This window comes from Ornithodoros turicata, chromosome 6, assembly GCF_037126465.1.
Source record: "Ornithodoros turicata isolate Travis chromosome 6, ASM3712646v1, whole genome shotgun sequence".
NCBI classification, from domain to species: domain Eukaryota; kingdom Metazoa; phylum Arthropoda; class Arachnida; order Ixodida; family Argasidae; genus Ornithodoros; species Ornithodoros turicata.
In genome coordinates this window covers 68832442-68857677 of record NC_088206.1, presented here as the reverse complement: position 1 = coordinate 68857677, position 25236 = coordinate 68832442, and the positions used below count along the sequence as shown (strand labels likewise).

General features: G+C 45.3%; 1 protein-coding gene across 3 annotated transcripts in view; it reads right to left on the bottom strand.

Moving 5' to 3' along the window:
• Window positions 1-2958: 2958 nt before the first annotated feature.
• LOC135397201 (signal-induced proliferation-associated 1-like protein 2) overlaps window positions 2959-25236 on the bottom strand; it is a 49360-nt gene continuing 27082 nt past the window's right edge. For 2 of the 3 annotated variants that reach the window (XM_064628611.1, XM_064628610.1), the window contains exons 2-26: window positions 21035-22427; window positions 19950-20119; window positions 19687-19884; window positions 18510-18585; window positions 18330-18428; window positions 18141-18244; window positions 17911-18068; window positions 15770-15876; window positions 15546-15680; window positions 14647-14741; window positions 13483-13628; window positions 12650-12764; window positions 12436-12573; window positions 12237-12352; window positions 10777-10926; window positions 10522-10582; window positions 9675-10010; window positions 8446-8590; window positions 8274-8376; window positions 7228-7426; window positions 6353-6558; window positions 6151-6293; window positions 5990-6068; window positions 4861-4933; window positions 2959-4766 (exon numbers count right to left, since the gene is read on the bottom strand). In XM_064628611.1, coding sequence (XP_064484681.1) covers window positions 4614-4766; window positions 4861-4933; window positions 5990-6068; window positions 6151-6293; window positions 6353-6558; window positions 7228-7426; window positions 8274-8376; window positions 8446-8590; window positions 9675-10010; window positions 10522-10582; window positions 10777-10926; window positions 12237-12352; window positions 12436-12573; window positions 12650-12764; window positions 13483-13628; window positions 14647-14741; window positions 15546-15680; window positions 15770-15876; window positions 17911-18068; window positions 18141-18244; window positions 18330-18428; window positions 18510-18585; window positions 19687-19884; window positions 19950-20119; window positions 21035-22346 — 4617 coding nt within the window. In that variant the 5' untranslated portion in view covers window positions 22347-22427 and the 3' untranslated portion in view covers window positions 2959-4613. Of the gene's footprint in view, window positions 4767-4860; window positions 4934-5989; window positions 6069-6150; window positions 6294-6352; window positions 6559-7227; window positions 7427-8273; window positions 8377-8445; window positions 8591-9674; window positions 10011-10521; window positions 10583-10776; window positions 10927-12236; window positions 12353-12435; window positions 12574-12649; window positions 12765-13482; window positions 13629-14646; window positions 14742-15545; window positions 15681-15769; window positions 15877-17910; window positions 18069-18140; window positions 18245-18329; window positions 18429-18509; window positions 18586-19686; window positions 19885-19949; window positions 20120-21034; window positions 22428-22539; window positions 22695-25236 lie in introns of those variants that run through there. The other variant, XM_064628612.1, reaches the window with a different exon arrangement.

The window sequence follows — 25236 nt, the reverse complement described above, 5'->3', positions numbered from 1 at the left end:
GGGTCTTTAAGCATAGATGCTCCCAATTGTGTGGAACTTTTCTATGAAACCACAACACGACAAGACATTCCATTTGGAGAATATTTCTGCCACAAGTGGAACAAGAATGTTACACGATGATCTATTCACGGATGAAGCGAGAAAAGAAAACCCAACATTCAAGTAGCCTCTGTTGACAAATGATGACGAAGGTCCGTACCATCCCTCTGGCAGGAACTGCTGTCATTTGCCAAGCCTGGTAGGGCACCACTTAAAGGTACTGTAAAGCAGTAGACATGCATGATATGCCGGTGATATGACTAGAGACCTTGTTGCTTCTAAATACCATGTGCGGAACCATACGACCGACAACGCGCTATAAATATTTTTAATTTGCCACGAAAAATACGGCGTAGTGGAGCAGTGCGACGCCTGGTGTCAAACAACCCCCTGTACAGCGGGCAACACTGAAAACTGGTATTACACACTATTACGTCGGAACTTCGTTATCTTAGGAACCATATTATTAGTTTTCCTGTTTACCTATGCATTCTGAAACCCCTGTTAACAGTGTTTTTTGCGAAGTAACCCAGCGCTGGCCGCTGTTCGACGGAGGCTCGCCCTACTTCTCTACTGCGCCTGCGCGCTCCTTCTGCTCGCGGCCTCTTTCGAACAAACAAACTCTCTCTCTGAACCTCTGTGAACAAACAAGCCCCGACACTGTCTGGCTTCTTGAACGTCTAACACATTTTTTTCAATAGCTCAGCATTTAATTTCAGTTCGCTTATCCGTTTATCCTCAGATGTGTGATCGTTGTGTGAATTGCAGGGACGAATTTTATGGTGGATTGTGTTGGACTGTTATGTCGGGCCCAGTGTTATACGCACGCAATGTGGTTGCCGCCGTACGTGGCAGGAGTACGGAATAATTTTGAATACTTAGTACAGTGTTGCCCGTAATCCTTAATTGTAATTTTCTAATTAATTGCACCGTCGATTGAAATGAAACTTGCGCAGTTCTTGTCCTGCTGGCTTGGACTATCGAATAGCCACACTAAATGACATTTGATCGGTGCTGCTTTACAGTACCTTTAACACGTCCCCCCCCCCCACACACACTTAAAACACAAGGAAAATAACATTCAACACGACTCGAAACGCTGCGCCACCACTACTACTAGGCACTATTAGACGCCAACATCTTTGCTGTGCAGTACATTGTCACTTCACAATCAAAATTACAAACACCGCCCAGAGCAAGCAGCCATTGGCTCAGCCCTATCTCCTCGCGTGATGTCAGCAGACCTGCATGGAGAGCGGTCGTAAGCTCTCATCGGCCACCAAAAATTCATCTGCCACTGCTACTCCTCGTCGGCTGCAACGGGTTACATCATGAGATCACCTCGACTTCCCTTGTTCTCTTACACGCTTTCTGAAGGAGTGGAGAGTTCCTAGAGCGGGTCCTTTATCAGAGGCAATGCCACCTAGATAAGGATCTTGATAAGATCTAGATAAGAGGCTTGCCTAATGCCTCGTCTTCCTACGTGGACACGGAGTCGGGATTTATCCAATCGTCGCGGATGATTTCAAAAACAGGCTTTCTTTGGCTGCCCATGTGGCTGGTGACGGCTCGTCTCCATACATCTACGGCCTCCAAAGCAGTCGTGATTGGTGGAAAACGTTTTCAGGCTTTGTTTCTATAAACCGGTAAGGTACCAATCTCAGTTTTTGTTTGCAGTACGACACACTTATTTCAGACATATGTGCTTCAGTTACAATGAGGTGTGAGCTTAGGTGGCAAGGATCAATCAATTGTTGTGTACTGAATTCTGGCATAGTACAAGCATGTTGACCAGTGATTTTCGGAATCTCTCGTGCCCACATAGTATCAATACAAGCTAGTAATCTGCAACGCAAGATTACCTGAGCATAAAAGCACACGAATCCCGTCAACCAGTCACTGGAGCAGATTCATCCGAAAGCCTGGAACCCTGCTAATCAGTTACACTGATCAACGGTATGAAACAGAAAGTTGGCAGCAACCGTGTATTTATGTGAGCAGTTATGGAACAATATAACCTACCAGTAAGGTACTTGAGAGCCATAGCCAACCAGCCAAAAACCTTGAGCAACTTGCCAGTTCAATCATGGTTCATTCCACTGTGCCTGTATAAGAGAGAGGGGAAAACGAAGGAGAGGGGGACTTTATGAAATACATATTAGAGTTGTCTGACTAGCCCCCCCCCCCCCCCCCCCCCCCCCTCTGCCGTGGCCCTGTAAACAAAGGAACGAAAACCCTTATTTGCACTGCCGATATCGTACATTGAAATTTTCTCCGTTCCCGCTTTATCCTGTCCGGCCAACCTGCCGGGGCCTGCCGTTCGGCGCCCTCTCTGGCGAGGGCTCCCGGGGCGGCTGCCCCTCTCGCCCCTCCGTCGCTACGGCTCTGGTCGCAGGGCACCGTTCATTAATTTGTAAGAAAAGTCCGGACTCCGTGCAGCCCGCGGTCGCATATTCCACGTTCTGCATATAATATATACAACATGGAATGTTGCCCTACGAAATGCAGGCTCTTCATGAAAGCTGCTGTCCCTTTGCAGTTATTCAGTATGTTTCCAGTGATTTCATTGACAGTGATTTCTAAATTTGTTAGACCAGGGGCAAAGATTAAGCACTTATGACCAATGCCACAATCTGATTCCAGTGGTAAGGTGGTCTAGACGAGAACTGCTTTGAAATTTCAAAACAGCCGCCATCTTCGAGCTCGGGGAGTGTGGGAAGGATCTGCAAGCTCGCCCTCAAAGCTCTGAGCGAAACGAGCTGCCTCGGAGGTGACTTTGAGTGAAAAACCAAACACATCGGGCAGTCCTGAGCCAACTCTTATATGCTTCCGAGCCAGCTCCGTGCTTACACGTCCGCTCCAAGTGCCTCCGACCGAAGCGAATGAATGTAAACACCCAAAGCATTCACGGGGCAGGGATGGTATAATAACTGTCGTTCATTTATTATAGCAGATGGCTGTACTCTTATATACAAAAGTCACAGAAAATGTTCAATGCGTGTATAATAAACTAAAATTTCAACACAGGGCATACGTGACTAGGCCTAGAAACCACAAAAAAAGACAGCCCAACAATGTTAGTTGAAGAAAAAGGCGGAACTATCTATCTATATCTATATACGTAGAGCTATGTACATCAAGATATATATCTATTTACAATCGTAGATGATTTCACACTCACAAAGACACACCTGCATAGTTTGATTCTAAATCACAACACTTTTGTGTACTTATGGAAGGGAAACTTCTTTGGTAAAAAACACAATGTAATAAATATGCGACGTAATGTGAAAAAAACACTGCATTAAATAAGCTCAACAAATGCACCTGGCACGTAGAGACAAGTACGTTCACGAAAATGTCCGTGGTGATCAACGAAGATTGTACAATGCTAGGAAAATGACATTTGTTCCCGAAATGATAAACAACATGTTACACGGAATATCGTACAAAGACAATGCAACACTACTATGCTGTGTCAGACTGCACTCTCAACCTTCGTTGCCTCTAGTAGAGAAATTTAGAAACGTAAACATTTCATCGAAAAATAAGTTACTAAATACTTTTCTCGGCGGTGATTGTTCAGGCGTGATATAAATCGTTGGGCAGTGACATAAACTTGGAACGGTCTGACAGATTTCTTGTCCAAAATGTGAAGTCAGCGACTAAATGAATGTCCTATGCAAAACACATAGTAACAGATTCATCGCATAAAAGTAAAAATGCTTAAGAAAAGGACCTCAATATGGTCCAATAATGGTTCAAAGACAAGTCATCCGCAATAATTACGGTTTCCGAGGTTGCTGATACGCCGCACATCTGCCATGGCCGTTGTGCCGTACAGGTTTTAAAACTCAATAGACTGCACTATACTTAGAGCCTGAAGTTTTAGGGTTTTACCCGATTCTTCCCCGAATTTGCACCCCGAATTGAAGGCTGCCTCTTCAGGGTGAAACCCCGATTTTTACCCGGCAAATTGCCCTCGCTGAGACGTCTGTAGGAATGCACACTAACTTATTTGGCAGCAAATGCAGTTATATCACCGTTTGTACCGAACCAGTACAGTTTGAGTAACCGAGCCAAATTTCTCCAGGAATTTAGCATACTGAAAAGTTTTTTCACCCAAATTCGCACGAACTTAGAGCAAGTGTTTATTTACCCGATTTTTACCCCTCGAATTTAGGGTAAAAATATTTTCCAGAAAACTTCAGGCTCTAATTATACTACGTGGGCTGTACTGCACAGCTTCTATAACTGCTTACAAAGGTTACTTTGAAATGCCTCTCGGTAACCAAACCGAACACTGAGAATGTCAAATCTGCTCTCATAAGTGGACGCGTGTCACGTGTAAACGTAACAAATCACATTTGTAGCCTTGCCCTTGCCTATCGTAGTCGTCTGCATTTTAAGTTACATTCGTACTATGGACACTGGATGGAAGCAACAGTATATATTTACATCACCGCTAGATCAAAAACAACACTACGAAAAATGGATGGATGAATAAACAACGTTTGGCTGTCACGCGACGAAACAGACGACAGAAGCTTCCGAGTGAGGCATCAACGCAAACACTACGAAGAAGAAGAAGAATCCATGGTGTGGAAGAACCAGTCTGTAAGCTTCTTCAACTGCGCTGTCGCAGACTGGGACTCTTCGTGGAGCCGGTGGTTCTCCTCTTGTAAGTGCCGCACCTGTTGTTCCAGGGTGGCTTTTTCGTGTTGCTCCTACGAGATGGTAGCGATGGTTAGTGCCTTTCAATGAGATTCGATCAGATTAATTGAACCAGTCGATTTAATCGGAGTGTACGGCAGCACTCACCAGCGCGAGGGTCTCCTGAAGCTTCACGACCCTCTCTTCAAGGTCGTGCAACTGCTTCACGGGTTGACCGTTGCTGTGGGGATACATAAGGTGATTTACATTTGCCGTAATTTTTTTTTTTGCAGTGCAAACCAGACATGAATTATGATTAGACCCAGAAGTTTTCGGGTTTTATTTTTTTCCAAATTCGGGGGGTAAAATTCAGGTCAATCACTTGATGTCGAAAATTCATGCAAATTCGTGCGGAAAAATTACCATCAGACTGAATTTGGGGATAAATCGGGCTCTGTTGTCGAACAACAGCCTATCCAGAGTATCAGACGTTGAGATCAACCGTGTATTTTGTGAAAACTTAGTATGTCTTTGCCGTGAGGCGCCTAGCTTAGGTGCAGTTTTGCGGGTAGAAATCGGGTTTAACCCTAAACTGATGAACTTCGATTCAGGGTGCAAATTCGGGGAAAAATCGGGTTTAACCCTAAAACTTCAGGGTCTAATTATGATATTTAACCAGTGTATTTCTTCTCGTGCATAACTACAGCCTGAAATTTAGGGGTTTAACCCGATTCTTCCTCGAGGTTGCACCCCGAATTGAAGGGTTGCCTCTTTAGGGTGAAACCCAATTTGTAAATGGCAAACTGAGACCTCACCGAGACATCTGTAACACTGCACACTAACTTGTTTGGCAGCAAAGGCAGTTACATCCCCATATGCACCAAACCAGTTCAGTTTAAGTAACTGAGCCCAATTTCTCCCCAAATTTAGCGTAGTGGAAGTTTTTCCACACGAATTTGTACAAATTTAGAGCACATGTTTATGGCTCTATGCGTAACATGTGTCACGTAATAATATCTAAAAGTGATTAAACCCCAGTGCTGGGTAAAAAAGGTTAAAGCACGGACAAGAAATAACTTTTACGTGTTTATCCTTTTTTACCCAGAACTGAGGTTTTATTGCTTTTAAATGGATCACCAACCTGCCCATATTTGAACGTCATTCAACATTATAATACACACACAGTAAACGAGAAGCAGAGTACAAGCAGGTATAATTGCTTCTGGGCAAAAGGACAGTTTAAAAATCTCAGCTAATTAAATAATTAATCAATAAGAAGAGTTCCAGAAAGGGCTACCTCATCGTCTCTTTTGGAGGAGGCGGTGGTAACGGCGTCGCGTCCGACCACGACCCTTTACTGGCCAAGCTTCGCGCAACTGCAGGGATCAAATATTAATCAATTAATTACTGCGGGATAACACTGACTGCACTGTGACCACACCACGAGATATTTGTCACCTTGCATCGCCTTAGTGGCCGTGTCGACCAGCGTCGGCCAGTCCAAATTTCTTCCCTCTGGCACCGGCACCATTGGCTGGGGCGCCCTCGCGGGGGGCTTCAACTTGCTCAGAACTTTGTCCGAGGTCACACGGGGCGATAGCCTGGAGCGAGGTATTTGTTATTAATCTACGACGTCAATTAATGACCCTACGAACCGCACCTTTCGTCGCGTGTCATTCTCCGTTCGGGTGGAGCAGGGGAGGAAGGTTCGGACGCCACGACCTGCGCGGGTTGCGCCTTGGTCAGGATGACGTCCCCATTATCCGAGGGATCTCGCAACGTCCTCGACGTTCGTTCGAGAGAAGAGTAGGGAGTGGAAAGGCACGTGTGACAGCTTCCGCTTTCAGATGGCACTGACGTCGGCTCCTGAAGAAAAAAAAAAAAAAAGCGTTAATACGGCGATGAGAACGGAGACTTTAATGATCAACGCTCGTTTCCATGGCTTCCGAAGCACAGCAGAGTTTCCAGAAGATGCTGCTGTACCAAAGTTTCAAGAGTTGATGTACCATCTTAATCAATGCACATACTAACAAGGCCTAACTAAGGCCCTGTTATCGAAAATAGTACGTGTCCAATTAGCCATCGTCAGACAAAAAAAAAACGTAGCGTTAAGATGTGTAACATCAGCTGAGATCACGGCTAATGAATACAGTATTAACATTTATCGCATCCTGTTAACAAACAATCGCTACAAACATCATGTGTGATATACTTTATATATTTAATCACCGAACATAACGTGTCAGCAACGTCAGACAGCATGTGGTCAGTGTTGCTGCAAGTCAGCTTCACCTATAGCTTTGGAACCTGGTTTTTAAAAATGTCCCAAAAACCACCTTCCGTAAGTTTCCGAGAAAATCGTAATATATCCCCCCTTACGTTGCCAATTTCACACACACACACACACACAAAAAAAAACAGATTTTGCAATATGAAATAGATGCCGATAAATGCCCACCGAATTTCCATAAAAATAAATGCTAAAAGCCCTACCCGTAGCATGCGTGCACACAACTGATAAGAGTCGTCACCTACCTCGCTGTCACTGTCCAAGTACTCGGGGCTGATAAGCTTCAGGAGGTCTTCCTGAAGTGTCGACCCCGTAGAACCTCCACTCCCCGTGCTACTACTCCCAGCTTTGATGGAGGACGGTGGCCTAGATGAAGCAGACGAGCACACGGCGACACGCAGACGGCCGGGCCTGTTGCTCGGTTCGCAAGCGGTGGTGGCTCTCCTGGAGACCAGAAAATATATTTCTCTTATTTTAAGGGGTGGGGGGAAAGAGAAAACAAACAAACAGGATACCAAGGAAATCATAAGGGAAGAAGCTAGAAGAAAAGCTGGGAGAGAAATGGGGGAAAGCAAAGGACTTGTAAAGAGTGGGAGCAGCCATCACAGAAAAAGCCATGGCCCTTCAGTGTTGCCTGTGCATTTCTCATATCCGATCCAATCCAACACAATCCATGCGTCTCTGTCTGGGCTGTGTATACGAAGTGTTTCCTATCATCGGGTATGCTCGGATTGCTTACTGCACAGGAAGGGGTATTTTACCGCGCGAACCGTCTGCTGTAACATGTGAGTACGGAGCTTGTAGGAGATACCGTTCATAACGTAAGTTAGGGCTCATTAGTAGAGCCTGAAGTTCTAGGGTTTAACCCGTTTCTTCCCCGAATTTGCACCCCGAATTGAAGGTTGCCTCTTTAGGGTGAAACCCGATTTTTCCCCGGCAAATTGCCCTCACTGGGATGTCTGTAAGAATGCACTAACTTACTTGTTTGGCAGAAAAATGCCAGTTACATCACCGTTTGCACCAAACCGCTCCAGTTACTGAGCCAGATTTTTTTCCCCGAATTTAGCATACCGGAAGTTTTTTCACCCGAATTTGCATGAATTTAGTGCACATGTTTATTTACCCGATTTTTGCCTCCCGAATGTAGGAAAAAATATTCCCCGAAAACTTCAGGCTCTACTCATTATCTATCACGGCTGCTCAGTTACTGAGATGTGCCTTTTCATCACTTTGGTTTCTAAGATCCTATTTAATGCATCTTATTAATTAATATATAATGGATCTCATTTACCGTGCAGACGCCCGAGGGCTGTTGTTCTGGCTCGATCCGAGATCCGAACGGTAGCTGCAGCTACGGGGAGGAGTGCTGCGGTGGCTCCCGCAAGAAAGTTCGTCTGCCAACGCAATCGGGTGAGGTTTCAGACAAACCGTCCGGAAAACTAAATTATTCGCACTCTCATCACCTGCACTGCTTGTGCCGAGCTGCCAGTCGCTGGAACTGTCCGACTGGTAGTCCGAGCTGAGAAGGTGGGTCGATTTTTCCAAACCTTTCACCAAGTCTCTCGGCAATGACGGAGACCTGCCGTTCAGCTCGCTTTGGCTTTTTATCTGCAAACGTCAGAAAATATCATAAATGCAACACTGATTTATCAATTCAAGATATCCAAAACCGGTTTATGGACAGAGCATTGTATATTATGCTGTATTTCCATCATCACCACTTTATTATTATTGTTTATTATTTATTTACGTCAAGAGCCCTTCGGGCAATGGAGGGGTAAAAATTAACTTTTCGTACATAATTAATACAACACGATAAAAACGAAATACAAGGCAATACATATTAAACAGTACAATAAATGATGGTTCAAGATAATATATGCTTGCGATCTGAAATTTTCTTTGTCGCATTTAGTGACACTTTAATGAGCTTGCTAAAGCACAAACACCGGAATGCAAGCATATCACCAGATTTCACACTGTTTGTGCGTCTACGTCCGTGCCTCTTTCACGTTTGTTAATTAAAACACATAAAACTTAAAAGCACAAGGGTCTACTTTTACATAGGGCGTGACTTTCAAGGGTTATACCCGATTACGCCTGATATTTACCTAACACATAATTCTGGAAACACTGTTATGAAAAGATAAATATGCTCGTACGAGTTGTCAACACAGAGGCCCTGCTGCCACTTAGATGCATGGACTCAATGTTAATACTCTGTGTCTACTGGCGTCTTAAGCCGAGTAAATGGAAGATTTACGCCTAATTCAGTACAATTCAATTGAAGTGGATTGAATTTGGTTCAGTTCAACCCATATTATACCAGAGTTACACTGCAAAAAAATATAACCCTGAAAGACCTCTTTTTTTTTCCTTTCTTATTTTTTAAATATTTTTTTGTCCGTCCTAACACCGTACTATGAAGACGCCTGAGAACATCTTAGAATACACATATTTACTTCATTCACTTCCTGTGTTTTCTCTAATCTAAGACTACTTTTTTTTTTCATAAATTCTGCGTTTGAAAATCGGGGATCCTTTTTTTCCTTTCTCATTTTTTTAATTTCTTTAGATAAACGATACCCCCCCCAAAAAAAAGACAGGCCCGACTTAATTATACATTATGCCAAAAGTTCGATAGGGTCAACCCGCGATAGGGTGCCCGCGAAATGCAAAACTTGTTACAAACCTGTGCAGAGAAATTCTCGACTGCCTGCAGCACCCTTCCGCTGTAGCCGAACGGCATCGAGCCCAGGTGATGATGATGGTGATGATGATGACTTGACGAAGAAAGCTGTGCCAGAGACAGCTCACTCCTCGACGCCACCAACGAGCCGACGTGCATGAGGGGCGTGTTGTCAGGCAGGCCGTTCCCTAGATGCACCCCTAGCGGAGGCAGCGACGAGGGGCTCTCCGGGGTCCTGTACCCACTGCTGCTCCCTCCCCCGGGCGGCGTGCGAGATGCTCGAGCGGGCACGGGAGGTGGGGACTGGTGGGACCGGTTTGATGGCGTCCGGCGATTTTGCTGGTGGGCGAAATGTGCAACAGTGTAAAACAACGGCTGTGTATACCTGCTGTGTGCAAACATGTGTGCTTTTTAATGTGATAAATAGGCTTCCGAGTTTCTGTATTTATCCGATAAAGTCCCTCCGATGTTTTTTTATTTTTAGCAAAAAATTGAATTTATCAGATAAACTCCCATTTTTCCAACGTCCACGCGGCGGCCTGACGGTTTTTCCCGTCTCCTTCTTCCTTTGTCCCCCCTTCTTAAACACCCGCTTTGCGACTTCAAACTGATCCACAAAAAAATATTAAAAAATAAAACAGGTAAGAAGTGGTAGCCTTCTTCTGGGGCTTCTTTTGCTTGCATTGTCTCTGCGATGACTGCTCCGAAATACTCCGAAATCGGCTCCGCTTATTTTTCAAATTTTTAAATCTTCCAAGAAACTCGGAATTTTCCAAAATGGAAACTCCGGAAACTCTAAATTAGCGCAGAAAAATGGTGCGAGACACAAGATTTCGGCAGTGTAACTTACATCCGTCCTGCTGTCGTAAGGCCTCCCCTGTAGGTTTTGACACTTTGCTTGAGACTCACTCCTGGAAATGGGAAATTTCTGCAATTTAGTCACACGAGAGACTCACGCTGACTACGTGAATGAAGTAAGTCTGCGTATTCTAAAATGTGTTCAGGTGAGGCCATAGTACGGTGTTACGACGAACAGAAGGGAAACAGAAAAAGTGGAATGCAGGGCACACGCTGTACCACAAAAAATATTGTTTTAGCACCATACCTTGCAGAAAACTGTGAGTACGATGGCACCTGCTGGCCAGCAGCAGCGTGACTGCGCACTGATGTTCCCTCTGTCGAGTCGAAGTTTCCAACGTTTTCGTAGTCTCCCATACCTGCAGCCAGGTAACTGCAGTTGTGAAGGTTGCAGCCCCTGCGGAAGGATCGCAATATAAGTACACACGGACAAGAACGAGCCTGCTCAGTGTGGGTCGCGTTAGGTTCGCGCGATATTGTACCATTTAATAAGGGGACACTGCACTACTTCAATTTCAATGCAGTTTAGTTACAGTAGAATCAGGATAAGATTGATTACTTCAGTAACCTAATGCTTTCATAACCAATATATAATAAATGTAGCAATAATAATATTTCTGACCATGATAAAAATACTACAGTGATAATCAGCAATAAACTAGTTTTGCACTGCAACGTTATTCTTAATTTGCTACAACTGCACTACATGAAGAACTTTGCTATATCAACTATGGAGACACGGCCCCATTCACAAATGCATCATCCCCCCCCCCAAGAAAAGCTCCTCTGTATCCAGTACTTGACCATATGCAAACTTAGCAAACGGTGTACACATTTTACGATGATCTTATCAGTAGAGCCTGAATTTTGTGGGAAATATTTTTTTCTAAATTCGGGGAGTACAAATCGGGTAAATCGACGTGTGCTCTAAATTCATGCGGAAAAATTTCCAGGGCGCAAAATTCGGGGAGAAATCAGGCTCACTTACTCTAACTACTGGTTTGGTGCAAACTGCGATGTAACTGCATTAGCTGCCAAACAAGTTAATATGCATTCCTACAGACATCTCAGCGAGGGCAATTTGCTGGGTAAAAATCTGGTTTCACCCTAATGAGGCACCCTTCAATTTGGGGTGCAACCTTGAGGAAGAATCGGGTTAAACCCCCTAAATTTCAGGCTGTAGTTATGCACGAGAAGAAATACACTGGTTAAATATCATAATTAGGGCCTGACTTTTTAGGGTTAAACCCGTATCCGCCTGATATTTACCCCCCAGATGAAATCTGTAAAATTCGGGTTTAACCCGAATCTACCCGAAAACATCCGGGTCGCGTGGCACACTCATAAGCGTGCATTAAAATAAAGTTTGATAACATTGCTAAACATTAGTCCCATGTTAAGACAAATTTTTATTAAACAAAAAAAAAAAATCACCCGAATTCCTGACGACAGAATATGCCGTAACGGGATTTAACCCGAATACACCCGAATTTTCAAACGAAAAATATCACCCGATATTTACCCCCCGAATTTGGGCAAAAATAAAACCCGAAAAAGTCAGGCCCTAATCATAATTCATGTCTGGTTTGCACTGCAAAAAAAAAAAAAAAGAGGGTTTTAAACACCAAAGCTTCGATCTCTACTTATCAGCCAAGCATGACACAGAGACAGAGTTTCAACAATCCCCAATGCCACATAACACCCTACCTTCTGGGCGAGCCATCCTTGTGCGGTGGAACGACCGTCACACTAACTGTCATGGACGTCTTCAGGAGGTCCACCATCTGGTCATAGTTCAGCGTGGCAACTGCTACCTTGCAGATCTGCCAGGAAGACATCAAATGTCTAAACACGCCCTTCCCGAGCTCCCGCAGGCGCGGATAAGGATCGGGTGGGAGACACAAACCTCGACCAGGCGACACCCCTTCCGTAATCCCGACTTCCAGGCGAAGCCGTAATTCTCAACTTCCGTCACGATGCCCTCGAACTGAACGTGAAATCCCAGCTGGCCCAAACTGTTGCGCCTCAAGATCAGTTCTTGCGTCTGTTTAAAAAGAACAAAAGAGAGAGAGAGAGAGCATTGAGGTCACAGTGATTTAAGAACCATCGCGAAAACTCACCTCGCACGCGCTCGTCACACAACTTAATCTCGAGACAATCTCCTGAATCTCGTCCACTTCTGGGTCTTTCGTCTTCAGCACAATGCATTCTCCTTGGTGGTAGAACAGCTTTAGGCTTTTGAGTGAAAGAACACAGAATGTAATTATTATTCGCGTTACAATGGTCATTATTATGAATATAATTAATTGGATTAACGAGCCATTTTGTGCTGCAACAGTAGGCTTTTGTCAATTTGCCCTTGAAGGAACCAGACGTTCAAGTCAAATTATAACTGAACAGAATTACCGTAAATGTATTTTTATTCGCGAGCTATTAATCTTTGCGAATTTTGCGACCGCTAAAAAATCGCAAAAAATTCCTCTCAAAACACAGCATGATGTTTATTCAATGAAAGGAAACAGCTCTAGAATCGCAAAATTAAATACTCGCGAATAACTTCGCAAATGAGTGAATGCACGATTTGCGAAAATTAATACATCTCAAATAAAAATAACGTAAACAACAAGATTTGGCCGAGGCAGACCACACTTAGGTTGCACCCTTAGTTGTTGCATTCGTCAAATAAAAATACGTTTACAGTATTCAAAAATCAAGTTTAAAAAAACAGCATGAAGACAGTACGAGGGAGGGCCCCGTTTATGTGACGAAGCAGTGCTGTTTACGCTTAGAAGTTGTGCCCAAAGGCATGTTCCAAGTAATGCCAGAAAGTTTGAAGAGTGCAAAAACATCAAATTACTTATAAATCAAGTTCAGGAAAAAAAATCTACTGCAATGTACTGGCAATGCTAAGACAGCTGGCATTTCTCACGCCGAGCTAACGTTCCTCCGTTACCTTCCAGAGTGTGACGACCAGCCGACAACGGACGACGTCGGGCAGCCAAAAACCAGTTCCCTCGTGGACTCTTCGAGCAGCACCAGGGACTCGGCCGAGATGCCCAGGATGCAGTCACAAACTGAGGACTGGCCGTGATCTTCCACCTGCAAGGAGACGAGGCGAGTTAGAAAACGAAACATGATGACTGAAAATTTCTTAACACTACAGTAGACTTCCGTTAATACGACTTCCGATAATTCGATTTTCCGCTTAATTCGATCGAATTCGAAGGTCCCGTCAAATGCCCGTATGCCTCTATTGATAAAAAAGTTCGTTATTTCGAACGTGAAATCAGTGCACATCGTGTAATTCGATCGCGTCCGCGAACCGCGTACCAGGCATCCGCGTCGCCCGCAACGCACATACAAGATAAAGTTCGCCCTTGTGCACCGAACGCTATCGTATTTGCGTACATAAGCGATAGCGTTTGTGGTTCTGTGCACGCGCAAAACATAGAGCTTCGCGCATTGTGCAGAACCACCACGCATCTCTTGCGTACGCAAAGCCAATGGCGTACGATGCACTAAAACTCAATTCATTTGGTGGTGGTGGGTAGTGGTTCGTGCCGGGCGAGGTGGAAACGTCTCTTTCTCGTTTTTGCTTTCCGTTTATTGTTCTACGTTTCACCGGGCTTTCGTTCGGGAACTGTTCGTGCAACAAGAGTCCGATACACAACGTGCGCTCGACGAGTTTCAAATTTCGATGACTTCGTGGAAGTGGACATCGTCGTCGTCAGACGTGTCCTGCCCGGGCAAGATGGCGGAAGCGAAACTGAAGACGATATCGCCGAGCGCATTCAGTGGGTGGGTGCGTGCACGCACGCACACTGCGAGCTTTCCGCGAAATCGTCTACAGTTTCGCTTCCGCCATCTTGCGCGGGCAGGACACGCCTGGCACCGATGTTGTAGCGCGCGCGAGAGCGCTCTATGTGCAATGTGTCGAGATGCGCGTTTCAAGCGTGAGCGACAGCAGAGGAATGCACAAAGGTGACATTGACCTCTACAATTTCTCTGCCTATTCTTTAATTCGACCTTCGGATAATTCGATCAAATTTCGAGTTCCCGTCAGGGTCGAATTAACGGAAGTTTACTGTATATTTAAAACTCGAGACCATTCTCTCACCTGTACTTGCCACGCAATTGCTCCCTGCACGAAGGCATCGGGAATGAACCGCGGCCGGTTGCGCTCCTTCTTCTTGATGCCGAAATTTAAAATGGCTGTAGTGAAGTAACACGATACGATATTATTATTATCGGTGTCAGCATCGTACTGGATTGAGACAAACTAGCCTGAGAGCTATGATGCACTGTGTATGTGTGGAATAAATTAGTGTAGACAACAACAAGTGAATAATAAACAAAAAAATAATATAAAGTAATAAGTGAATACAATATATAATAACTAGAGCCTGAAGTTTTAGGGTTTAACCCAATTCTTCCCCGAATTTGCACCCCGAATTAAAGGTTGCCTTTTTATGGTGAAACCCGATTTTTACCCAGCAAATTGCCCTCACTGAAACGTCCGTAGCAATGCACACTAGCTTGTATAGCAGGAAACACAAATTACATCACCGTTTGTACCAAACCAGTGCAGTTCGTTAGAGTAATAGAGCCCGATTTCTCCCCAAATTTAACGTATTGGAAGTTTTTCGACCCGGATTCACATGAATTTATAGCACATTTTTATTCCCCCGATTTTTACCCTCCGAATTTAGAAAAAAATATTTCCCGAAAGCTTCAGGCTCAAATAGTAACAGTATAATGCAAAATTGTAGAGGAGGATGTAAGTAACAAATAATTAAGAGAAATCAAAACAATAGTGTGAAATAGGAATAAATACATAAATAAAACACCCAGAGAAAAAACAAACAATAAAAAAAATCAAGGTTTGACTGTGCTATTGTGAGTTTGTGTAACATTAACGGGCGAATGTCAAGTACGGTTCCCCCCGTCCTGTAACTCCAAGAGCAGAAATCCTTCTAATTATCCTTTTCAGATACAACACAATCTTCAAGGACTTACAGAACTTTGGCCCGGATTCTAGCGTAGTATTGGTGGAGTAGTTATTCGCCAGGTCCTTCAGATACTCCTGCCTCGTCCGCTGTGCCATGGTTGCAAACTTTTCGGACCGGTGGGCAGCGTTTTCGGCATTAATTACTGCGAAATGAGCGACATTCACCTTAGGCATGCACCGAAGTTGACGTCCGCAAGTCCTGATGCAACGGTATCGTTTTTCTTGGACGTACCTTTGGCTAAGATGAATTCGGTGAACTTTTTGGACTTTGGAAAAGGCGGACCATCCGGAATGGGCGGGCCGAATGCGGGGACTTCTTTGGAACGGCTCACAGCCACGCTGCGAGACGCACCAAAATAAATAAGGTTATATCTCGAGTGACAATCTGTGAAACACAACTTCTGTTCACATAGCTATACATACATACAAGTTACATTGTAGTCACTGTAATAGAGATGCTATAAGATCCCAGCTTGTTAGAACGCGATCAGCTTTCAGACATCCAAGACATCCAGTTGTTGCTCTATATTGTATTATTCTAGATTATTACAGTGAACCCTCGTTAATATGACCGCGTCCGTTCCCGCAGATTTTGGTCATAAAGCGAATTGTCATAATAACGAGAAAGCGGTCCAGTGGGGACCAGAGGGCATGCACGGCAGAACAAAACGTACGCATGATGCTGTACAACAATTTATTTAATTAAAAAAGTCTGTCAGCAATGACTGCTTGGAGTAGCTTGCAGTGATCAGCTTTTCTAACTGTACAAGAGTATTATTGATCACGCAAACATTATTAATGTCATTGTGTTGCTCAAAAAACAATAAGGCAACCTTCAGTGCTTCACTGCTTTAGCAATCCGAGAAGAGGTATGAGTAATCTTGAGGACAACAACGCCTCGAGTCACCCTAATCCTTTGCACCCCACTTTAACTGTGTCACTTTGTTCCTGAGAAACTTAAGCAGCCACTCAAAGGGGTGCGTGACGCGGTCATAATAACGGGAGGATAATATGTGTCTTTGACCCCAGCTGTGCCCAAAAATCTCGGTCATAGTCCGATAAGCGGAATGTCATACTAACGGGATGGATTTACATGGGGAAAAAACCGTTCCCCACGAATTCGGTCATAAAGCGTGAATGTCAGATTAACGGGGGTCATACTAACGAGGGTTCACTGTATATAAGTTCTATGCTACAGGGTCTCTACTAGCTCGTGCTACTGACCCTGTATCATAAAACTCTTGACTTGTGTGTGCACAATAAAACATAGTATAAATTTCAGGTATAACATACTATATACAGTGAACCCTCGTTAATATGACCCCCGATAATCTGACATACGCGCTTTACGACCGTACTCCTGGGGAACAATGCAGTGAAACCTCTGCAAATTCCCCCCCGTTAATATGACAATTCCGCATTATGACCAAAATTTTCGGGAACGACCAGGGTCATAATAACGAGGGTTCACTGTAGCTCCTGTTATGTTTTGTGTGCTTACTAACATGCAGAACCTCATGTACAACACATCCGGATGTGACATACCATTAGCCACAGCAGAACAAATTTAAAGGCAATTTAACGGACTTTTGTGGTGCCAAAGTCAGACGGTTCAGTTCTACTTTGAGCAGTGCAGAAACAATAGTGTCTAGCAACATTCTATACAAACAGATTGATAGCTAGTTCGAGCAAAGCTCCTAACAGGTCATTTAAAATTTTTTTTTGTGTGTGTGTGTGCCTTTTTATTTTCGTGTGTACTGTGACACAAATGAGGCCCCCCTCAAGCCAAAAACAAAGTGTGATGCAGCTGTGCATTTTTAAAATTGCCTAACTTCTGCCCCTCTAATGCTCATATTGAATACTACATACTCTTTCTGCTATATTATGAGGGTCCGTTTCATCCGAGCTTCAACAGTACACATAATACTGCTGCTGTAGTCATACTATGCATACTACCATACTTGCTCGCGTATAAGACGCACACTTTGTAGCCAAAAAACAATGTGCCATTGAGGAGGTGCGTTCAATAGGCAGGGGGAAAACTAGGAAGCCAACCCTTAAGGTACGCTTAGCTCCCGCTTTATTCCGAGATATCCGCCGTGACCTCCACGGAATCGAACGTCGCGATTCTCCCACATCAAATGGCCTTCCGTTCTGTCAAGCGTGGACGAAATACCCCTCGATGTCAGTCGCATTCGTCACTCTGGTGTCAGGTTGGAGCAGGTTGGTGGCAGGTACGAGCGGCCGTGCTTCATGTGCGGGGAACAAAAAACTCCCAACATTTCAGCGCTCAAGTTGGGGTGCATTCGATACGAGAGTGTGTCCAATGGGCGAATAAATACGGTAGTCACTGCAACCTCAACTGTGCTTTACCTGTATCTCGTATTCTCTGTACAGGGATCAATGGCACGGACGACGATGAAGACGTGTTGGAAATGTGATCTGATGTTCTTTGGAGTGAAGGGCTGCGCGTCTGGCTCTTGGAACACGATGGTGACGATGTCGTTGCCAATGTGCCGCTTGCGCAGGAGCTGGAAGACGACAGAATGAAGCGCAAGAAAATTACTGATCGTCTGCCAAAATTTGATTTCTCCGAAACATACCTGCTGCTTGTTGCTCGGAGTGTAGGGTAAGAGCGTTGATACGTGAAACATGACCTCGCAGTCTTCAAACCTCGAGTACACGGAATACAGTCCTGTCGTATCAGCTGTTAAGAACAAAAAAAAAAAAAGGAACACACGAGCGTTGGTAAACTTCACAGTGCAGCAAAGATACCGTTACGTGCAACTTACTCTTGTTGTCGAGGCCTGCCCTGTAGTTCTCGAAGCCTTTTAGTCGCACCTTGTGGCCCAGCATCTCGAGGAACTCTTCGAATGCGGGCCCGGACATTTCTGAACGGAGACGCGAGACTCAGAGAAGTTCTGTCGCGCACAACTGACGATAGAGGAGAAAGATTTCGACGACGTTCTCACCGTTGTTGTACATTTCCTCCTCTGTTGCTTGTCCCGCTTTGCAGTACATTACTCCAACCTTGTACGTTTTCATCAGCTGCGGCAGACATGGAAACAAATGTGAAATATTGTGTGTTTGTTTGCTATTGTAAATTTACATATAAACATGTACCATGAAAGGGATGTGCCGAAAATATTTGGGCCATGGTGCTCTAGTGCTACTTCAACAATGTTTCTGAGTAAACACCTGGGTACTGTACCTGAGGATTACAGTAAAACAGCACTTGAACGAACTATTCAGATGAACAAACTTTACTAGAACCGCCCGCCAGAACGCTATTGTAGCCACTGCAAATAATTTCCAGCTCAACGAATCCCAGTGCGGCACAAATTTCAGTTCTACGTATCTTTTCTACGGCCCCACCGCGTGTCTCTTGATTGATCGTGGCCGCCGCCATGTTGGCTTTGGACTAGAACTTGATTAGCACGCTAAATTTGAGTCGTAGCCATAGCCACAGCCAGAATGCAGTCACATGCAGCGGAACGGCGCGCAACAGACGTTTCCGTTCTTTCGTCGTTTTTGTGATGCGTGTGTTTTCAGGCCTTTTGTTTTTCCCAGCAAAATATGTGCCTTACACGACCAAGTCCGTCATTAGACGAGAGAGAAAGTTTTACGAGGTTGGAACTCCAGAAAGTGCGAAGCAGACACTGTGAAACAACACCACGATCTGCTTATCGATGCGAAAGCGATGGTATCTCCTAAGTACCAGATATCTAAGTGCACTTGCGAATAATGCAAAATAAATGCCGTTAAATATCATAAAAGCGTCACAGTTTTATTTTAATTCGTGACAGCAAGCTGCACTGTACTCACTTCAGTTTAGTGAACCTCCACTTAAGCGAACTCTTTCTTGATATCCCCTAAAGTTTCTTCGACGTTTCGCTGTATTTAAATAATGTATTGTGGCTCAAGTACTGGTTTCTTGCAACTTCACGAGAAGTATTCAGTCACTAATCACAAATGATTATCCTACTAGACACTCAATGAAAATTACAGTGGCTCTGCTAGCTGCTTCGAGAAAATTGCAGCAGTACACACTGTCTGGGTATTCATAGAAAACTATGCAGTACTTGCTAGACGATTACCTAACCTTTCGGGGTACTTTGTGGGTACTCGAAAGTTGTATGCCATACTTACACCCTGCTCGTCGAGCTTCATGAGTTGCTCCTCCGTCTGCGTGCCCTGAATTCCGAGCCTGAGGCAAGACGTCTGGAATTCTGGAGCGACGTACTCCAGGACCTCTCGCACGGGGAGGGAACCGCGGCTCGAGGAGCTCCGAGCCGACGGGAGGTTTGGGATGGCTTCTTCGAGGATTGTACCTCGTAAAACTGCAAGCTGTGTCGCGAAAAGGAAAGTCGCATCAACGAGCTCCGATCAACCTCTCTACCGCTTCTACTCACTTCACTGGTGCGAACAACCAGCCTGTACTGATACTGTGACTGCTGGTTGAGGGAATTTGTGGAGGATGATGTGCTGTTTGACGACCCCTCTGCATCGTCCATCTTTTCTCTCCTGATGCTGACTGCGACGGGTCCCAAGTGCTCATCGATGCCAAACCAGTTCTGATGCTCTGTGGGGGCAAGAACATCGTGAGTAAAGTTTGTCCAGAGTCGTGTGCGTACGAAAAAAGGCACAGAACATCAGAGTTGAAGGTGTTGTGACCCTTTTCATAAATGTGGTTCATTATATGATACACCCATTGTCTGCATGAAAGAGTATTGAGGAAAAAGGAATTATTTTTTCTATGTGTCGCACTCCGCAAGCTATAGACCTTCGAACATGCATGTACGTCAAGCTCGGACATGAGAGGAGCAAAAGATACAGCCATTCTCATTGGCAGTCACAGGCATGTCTTGCATGTCTTGCATGTAGTGATGAAAAATTTTGAAATTTTCGATATCAATAAATATCTACACCATAAAAAAAAAAATCGATAAAATCGATATTTATATCGAAAAAAATTATCCATATACATATTGATATATATTATTACTGATTATTATTATTAAGAAACGTCGATATATCGACTTTTGAATCGTCGTCACGCCATTACTTGAACAGTTTGATAAAAGTTGCCCTTGTTATCTGTATCTTCCAGCACTTCTGTACGTGTCTTCCACGTGCATTATCGCTAAAGCACGTGATGTATCGGTAATATTGCAGGCATAAAGATATAATATATCTAGCAGCATATAATGTCCATAAGAAATGTCGATATCTTTCCACCCCTACTTGCACGGCCTCATTGGCGGAGATGGGAGCGGTGACGTCGGAGCTGGATGGGGGTTTGGTATTCGCAGTGTCATCTTTTTATACTTCTTTCACACCCCTTAGTTGTAAAACTCTGACTGCAGGTTCACATCGATGTACATATATGTAACTGACTTTCGTGCCAAGGATACCAAAGTCGCCACCGCCCCAATATCTGCACCTCAACAGTCGGAAAAGCACCCAAACGATCAACGCTTACGATTCCGCCACTCACCCTTGCCATGAAAGTAAGTCCTGTAGTACGAAGCCCCGTGGTCGACCCCTTCTATCAACGTCGACGGCCGCTGGTATGGACACGACTTCAACCTCCACCTGGCACCCTTCGTACTGCTCTCCAACACAGACAGTCCGCACGCAGACACTGGCCTGTGCAGCACCACACCACTCGTCACTGTTCCCCCAAGCTTTCCCCCCTTTGTTCCCCCCTTTCCCTGCTTCTGTGGTCTCTGACACGTCACTCGGTTCAAGCTCACTGCCCTCTCCTCTTCGCCCCCAATCTCGTTGCGGAAGAACGGACAACTCAACAGTTGCAGCGTCTCGCGGCCGTCGCCATTGTCCAACGCGCACTCCACGTCTATGTCCTCCGGCCCGCAGCACTCTGGAGTCCGGCTCAACATGGATGCTGCCGACGCCCCGGTCGTCGTGTTCCTCCGCTTGCTCAACAGGCTCGCGAGGCGGATGGACGCTTCGCTGAGGTCCGCCGTAATGCTCTGGCAGTCGTAGTGCGCAAAAGCTTTCTTCCTTAGCTTCTCCTCCACCGGATCGAGTCCGCCGTTGTCGGCGCACTTGTTGTCGCCGGAGTCGCTTCGTCCCCCGCGCAGTTTCTTGAAGATGGAGTCGTTCCCGCGGCTCCAGCCTTTCCCTCGGTCTTTAATCTCCAGCAGCTTGTGAAATTTGGTCTTCAATTTCGGACTCTGCACTTCTTCCAGCGCTCCGTTGGCCAGTGCATTGGATGCATTCTGCAAAGCTGGAGTCGGATCCACTCTGCCTCTCAGCAGCTCGTGGATCTTTGCGGGACCCGGACTTCGCTGATCTTCCTCGATCCGACGGAACTCCCTCAACATGGCAAAGAAGCTGCTGTCGCCCGGTGAACCGAGCAGGTCCAACGACGACGCGCTGCCATAGTCTCTTCGCGCAGACGCCGGATGATCCAGATCCTCGCCATGGTCCAGATCCAGACTGCTGTTACTCCGGTACAGACTTGCCTTCGTTGCCGAGCCACCATTAACCACTCCATTTCCTGTCCTCTCCACGACGACCCTGTTGTTGGACCTCTCACTGTGCGTTCGATGGGGTCGTTCCGCAAAGTGCCTCGGAGCCCGAACCCCGTGTCGAAGTTCGGAGGTGCCGAATTTGGTGAGGGGACTGGAACAGCAACCGTTGAGGTGTGTCATACTGCCACTCTTGTAGATGCGAGAGCCCTCCGGCAGACAGGATGAGTAGTACTCGACAGCCCGAACCCTGAGGACGTCAGACGTGAGGCCGGCGTCCACGGGGCCCTTGAGTAAACCCGAGGTTGCGTCCATGGTGACGTTGGGCGTGACGTCACCGGCGGTCAAGACTTTGATTGGTTATGGTGGGTTGCCTGGACAGCACCATTGGCTCACCTGGGACAAAGAGGGGGGGGAGAGAGAGAGTTTTGCTTAGAAATTGAAACATCAGTGCATTTATTCACTTGCTTTCTGTGGCATATAAAGCCACAGTTCAGGCGTATCTTACGTTTCGTTGCACAAAATGTAAACATCAATTTAATATTGCGTAACACATCCCAACAGCAGCCGCTGCCAGTTTCTGAAATGAAAGTTGACAATCAGCCAACCACAACAATTACTTACACTGACAGGCATAGATGACGCAGGGAGGGGCCTATTTCCGAAAGTGAATATGGCCAATCCAGCGCTCCCATACAGAAAAACAACCAAAAAAGAAAAGATACTGCGCAAGGCTCATCGCCAGCAGTCAATCGAAACAATAATAATGAAAAAAAAAAAGCGTGAGACAACCTGAAGCAAACATCCACCTTTTTGTACCGCATAATATTGCGTCTCCGCTCTATTTCGCAGACGACATCACGAAAGCAGAAGGCAGGTTACGAGGCTGTTGCAAGCCACGGAAAACCCGAAGCGTGCAGCCACAAACCGCCTCCGTTTCGATACTTCATTTTTTCTCTTCTACCCCCTACTCAAACCACCTTCAAACTTCAAACAGCACGGAAGCCGAATAAATTCCCTGCTCCTCCTTGCCGTCGATCTACCCCTCCCCGTTAGAACAGCTGCGCTCATTTCGCCGCCGCTTCACACATCCAGCGAACGCGTTCAACAACGCGTTGGCGGCAGGGCGTTCACCGAGGAAGTTATAGGTCAACTTCATTGACATGTCGTAAAGAAAGGCTTACGTAATACGGGAACCGAAATTAATTATGGCGCAGAGGGCAACACCTTTCAAACTCTGCGCCCTCACCTCTGCTATTCTGCTGCTGCTCGCCACGCAGTCGATGATTTCCGTGCCGACGATAAAGCATGGAATATTCGATTAGGTCAATTTATTTAACAGTAAAAGATTAAGGATTTATTATTCATACACACCCTCTACGATTTCGTATTGGTAGCAGACGACAGTTCCATGCTCCTCCGCCCGCTTACTTCGGATCAATTTAACGAGCCCATAATCAAAATACAGAAGCCGACACTGAAGATAAACAAAATACAGAAGCCGACACTGAAGATAAACAAAATACATAATGTGAAATGCCCATAATGTGAAATGCCCGGTTCTGGGCCCAACGAGTGGGATAGCACGAACACACTACTGTCCAACCCAGGATTTTTTTTTTGGGGGGGGGGGGGGGGGGGGGTGGCAAAGCGTGGAGCCGCCTCCCCTCTTTTTTTTTTTAATACCGACGCTGCGGATATTCAAAAGTCCATACTAACGCGGTATGTTGATATCCGAGTGAAATTATGACGACCTATGAATAAGGAGTGCACATTTTTTACAAGTAACCTTGAAACTCGGGGGGAGGGGTAGTATTTCGTTTGCAGGGTATTTCAGAACTTACCATTTACATACCCCGAACCCGAAGCGGTAAATTCATAATACCTACTTTATTCTTTCTGCGACCAAGCAAATTAGCGATGCTTACGACCACGAGTTTTGGAATGGGCCCTGTATTATTATCCCGCTGTGTTGAATGATATTATCGAAGTTATCGAGCAAACCTTATGGTGAAGCTCACTATACACAAGACTCTTGATAAGACATCAGTTCAAAAGGTACTGCGTCGTCTGCTAATGCTGCACACATTTGAAACTGAAGTTCCTACGAAGTTCCTAATTCCATATTTTCCGCTTCATTAGTTTTCGCCATGGCAGCGCCTTTAATTTAATCATCCCCTGCAAAACACTGTAGTGGGCTGCAGGAGCTGACAGTTGTGTCCCCTCGAGGGGTGTTATTTCGATGAGCCCTCGTATTTGTGCCCACGTTCGTCTGCGATACAATCGATCATTATCGCCAACGCAGCCGCGGTCTGCTATTTCTGAAGCCACATCTTTCTTGCCTCACAAACGAAAATAAATGTAGAAAAAAAGTGGTCTGGGGGCATCACTTCATTATCGCGGGACGTGCTTCGATCGGAAAAAGCTCGCAGACGGTCCACTTTCAATAAATAACTGTGCACATACAAGACCTCTCTGCTTTATATACTAGCACGAACACAAACAGCTCTATTCGCATCCAAACCAAGACCAAAGTATTCGCGCATATCTGTGATACAAATCTTGTGTGCTAGCATGTAGATCTGTATGTGTGATATTTAGTGAGATACAGGTGTTGTCTACACTGCTATCCGTACGCTTGTCGTCTGCATTCGTCTGGTGCGCAATCTGCGTGCATTCTAAAGATCTAACAAGGGCACCTTTCAACGTCAAATTGTTAAACTTTAGAAAAAAGAGTTGTACTGGCGTAAGTTGCGACTATACAACAAAAATAACGAAAAGGAGCCAGAAATAAAACGCAAAAGTCGGTGTCTAGATATAGACGCAGACGACGTTTCAAGATAAATCACATCCGTGCTGCATATGATGCGTTATTTCCTGCGTAACACCCTTCATCTTGACATGCAGGCACGTCTTCCTGCATTCTTCCGCTTTCAGCGACTATCTTCGTTACGAAAACAAACAGCTGCCGGTATCGGACCGGCAGCAAACCTCCTGGGAGCAATTTTGGCTCGATCCAAAAACAAAACACACACAACTTGAAGCGTTCGCTTTCATAGAAAACAAACCTTTCAATTTTAGCCGAAATCAACGCATCATCATCATCATCTGAACAGCAGTCCGACTCGTGTCATTGCGTGCGTACACATTGTCATTGCCTTATCGGCTAGTCAACCCCATTTTTCAACAAAGGAAGCCAAGCACA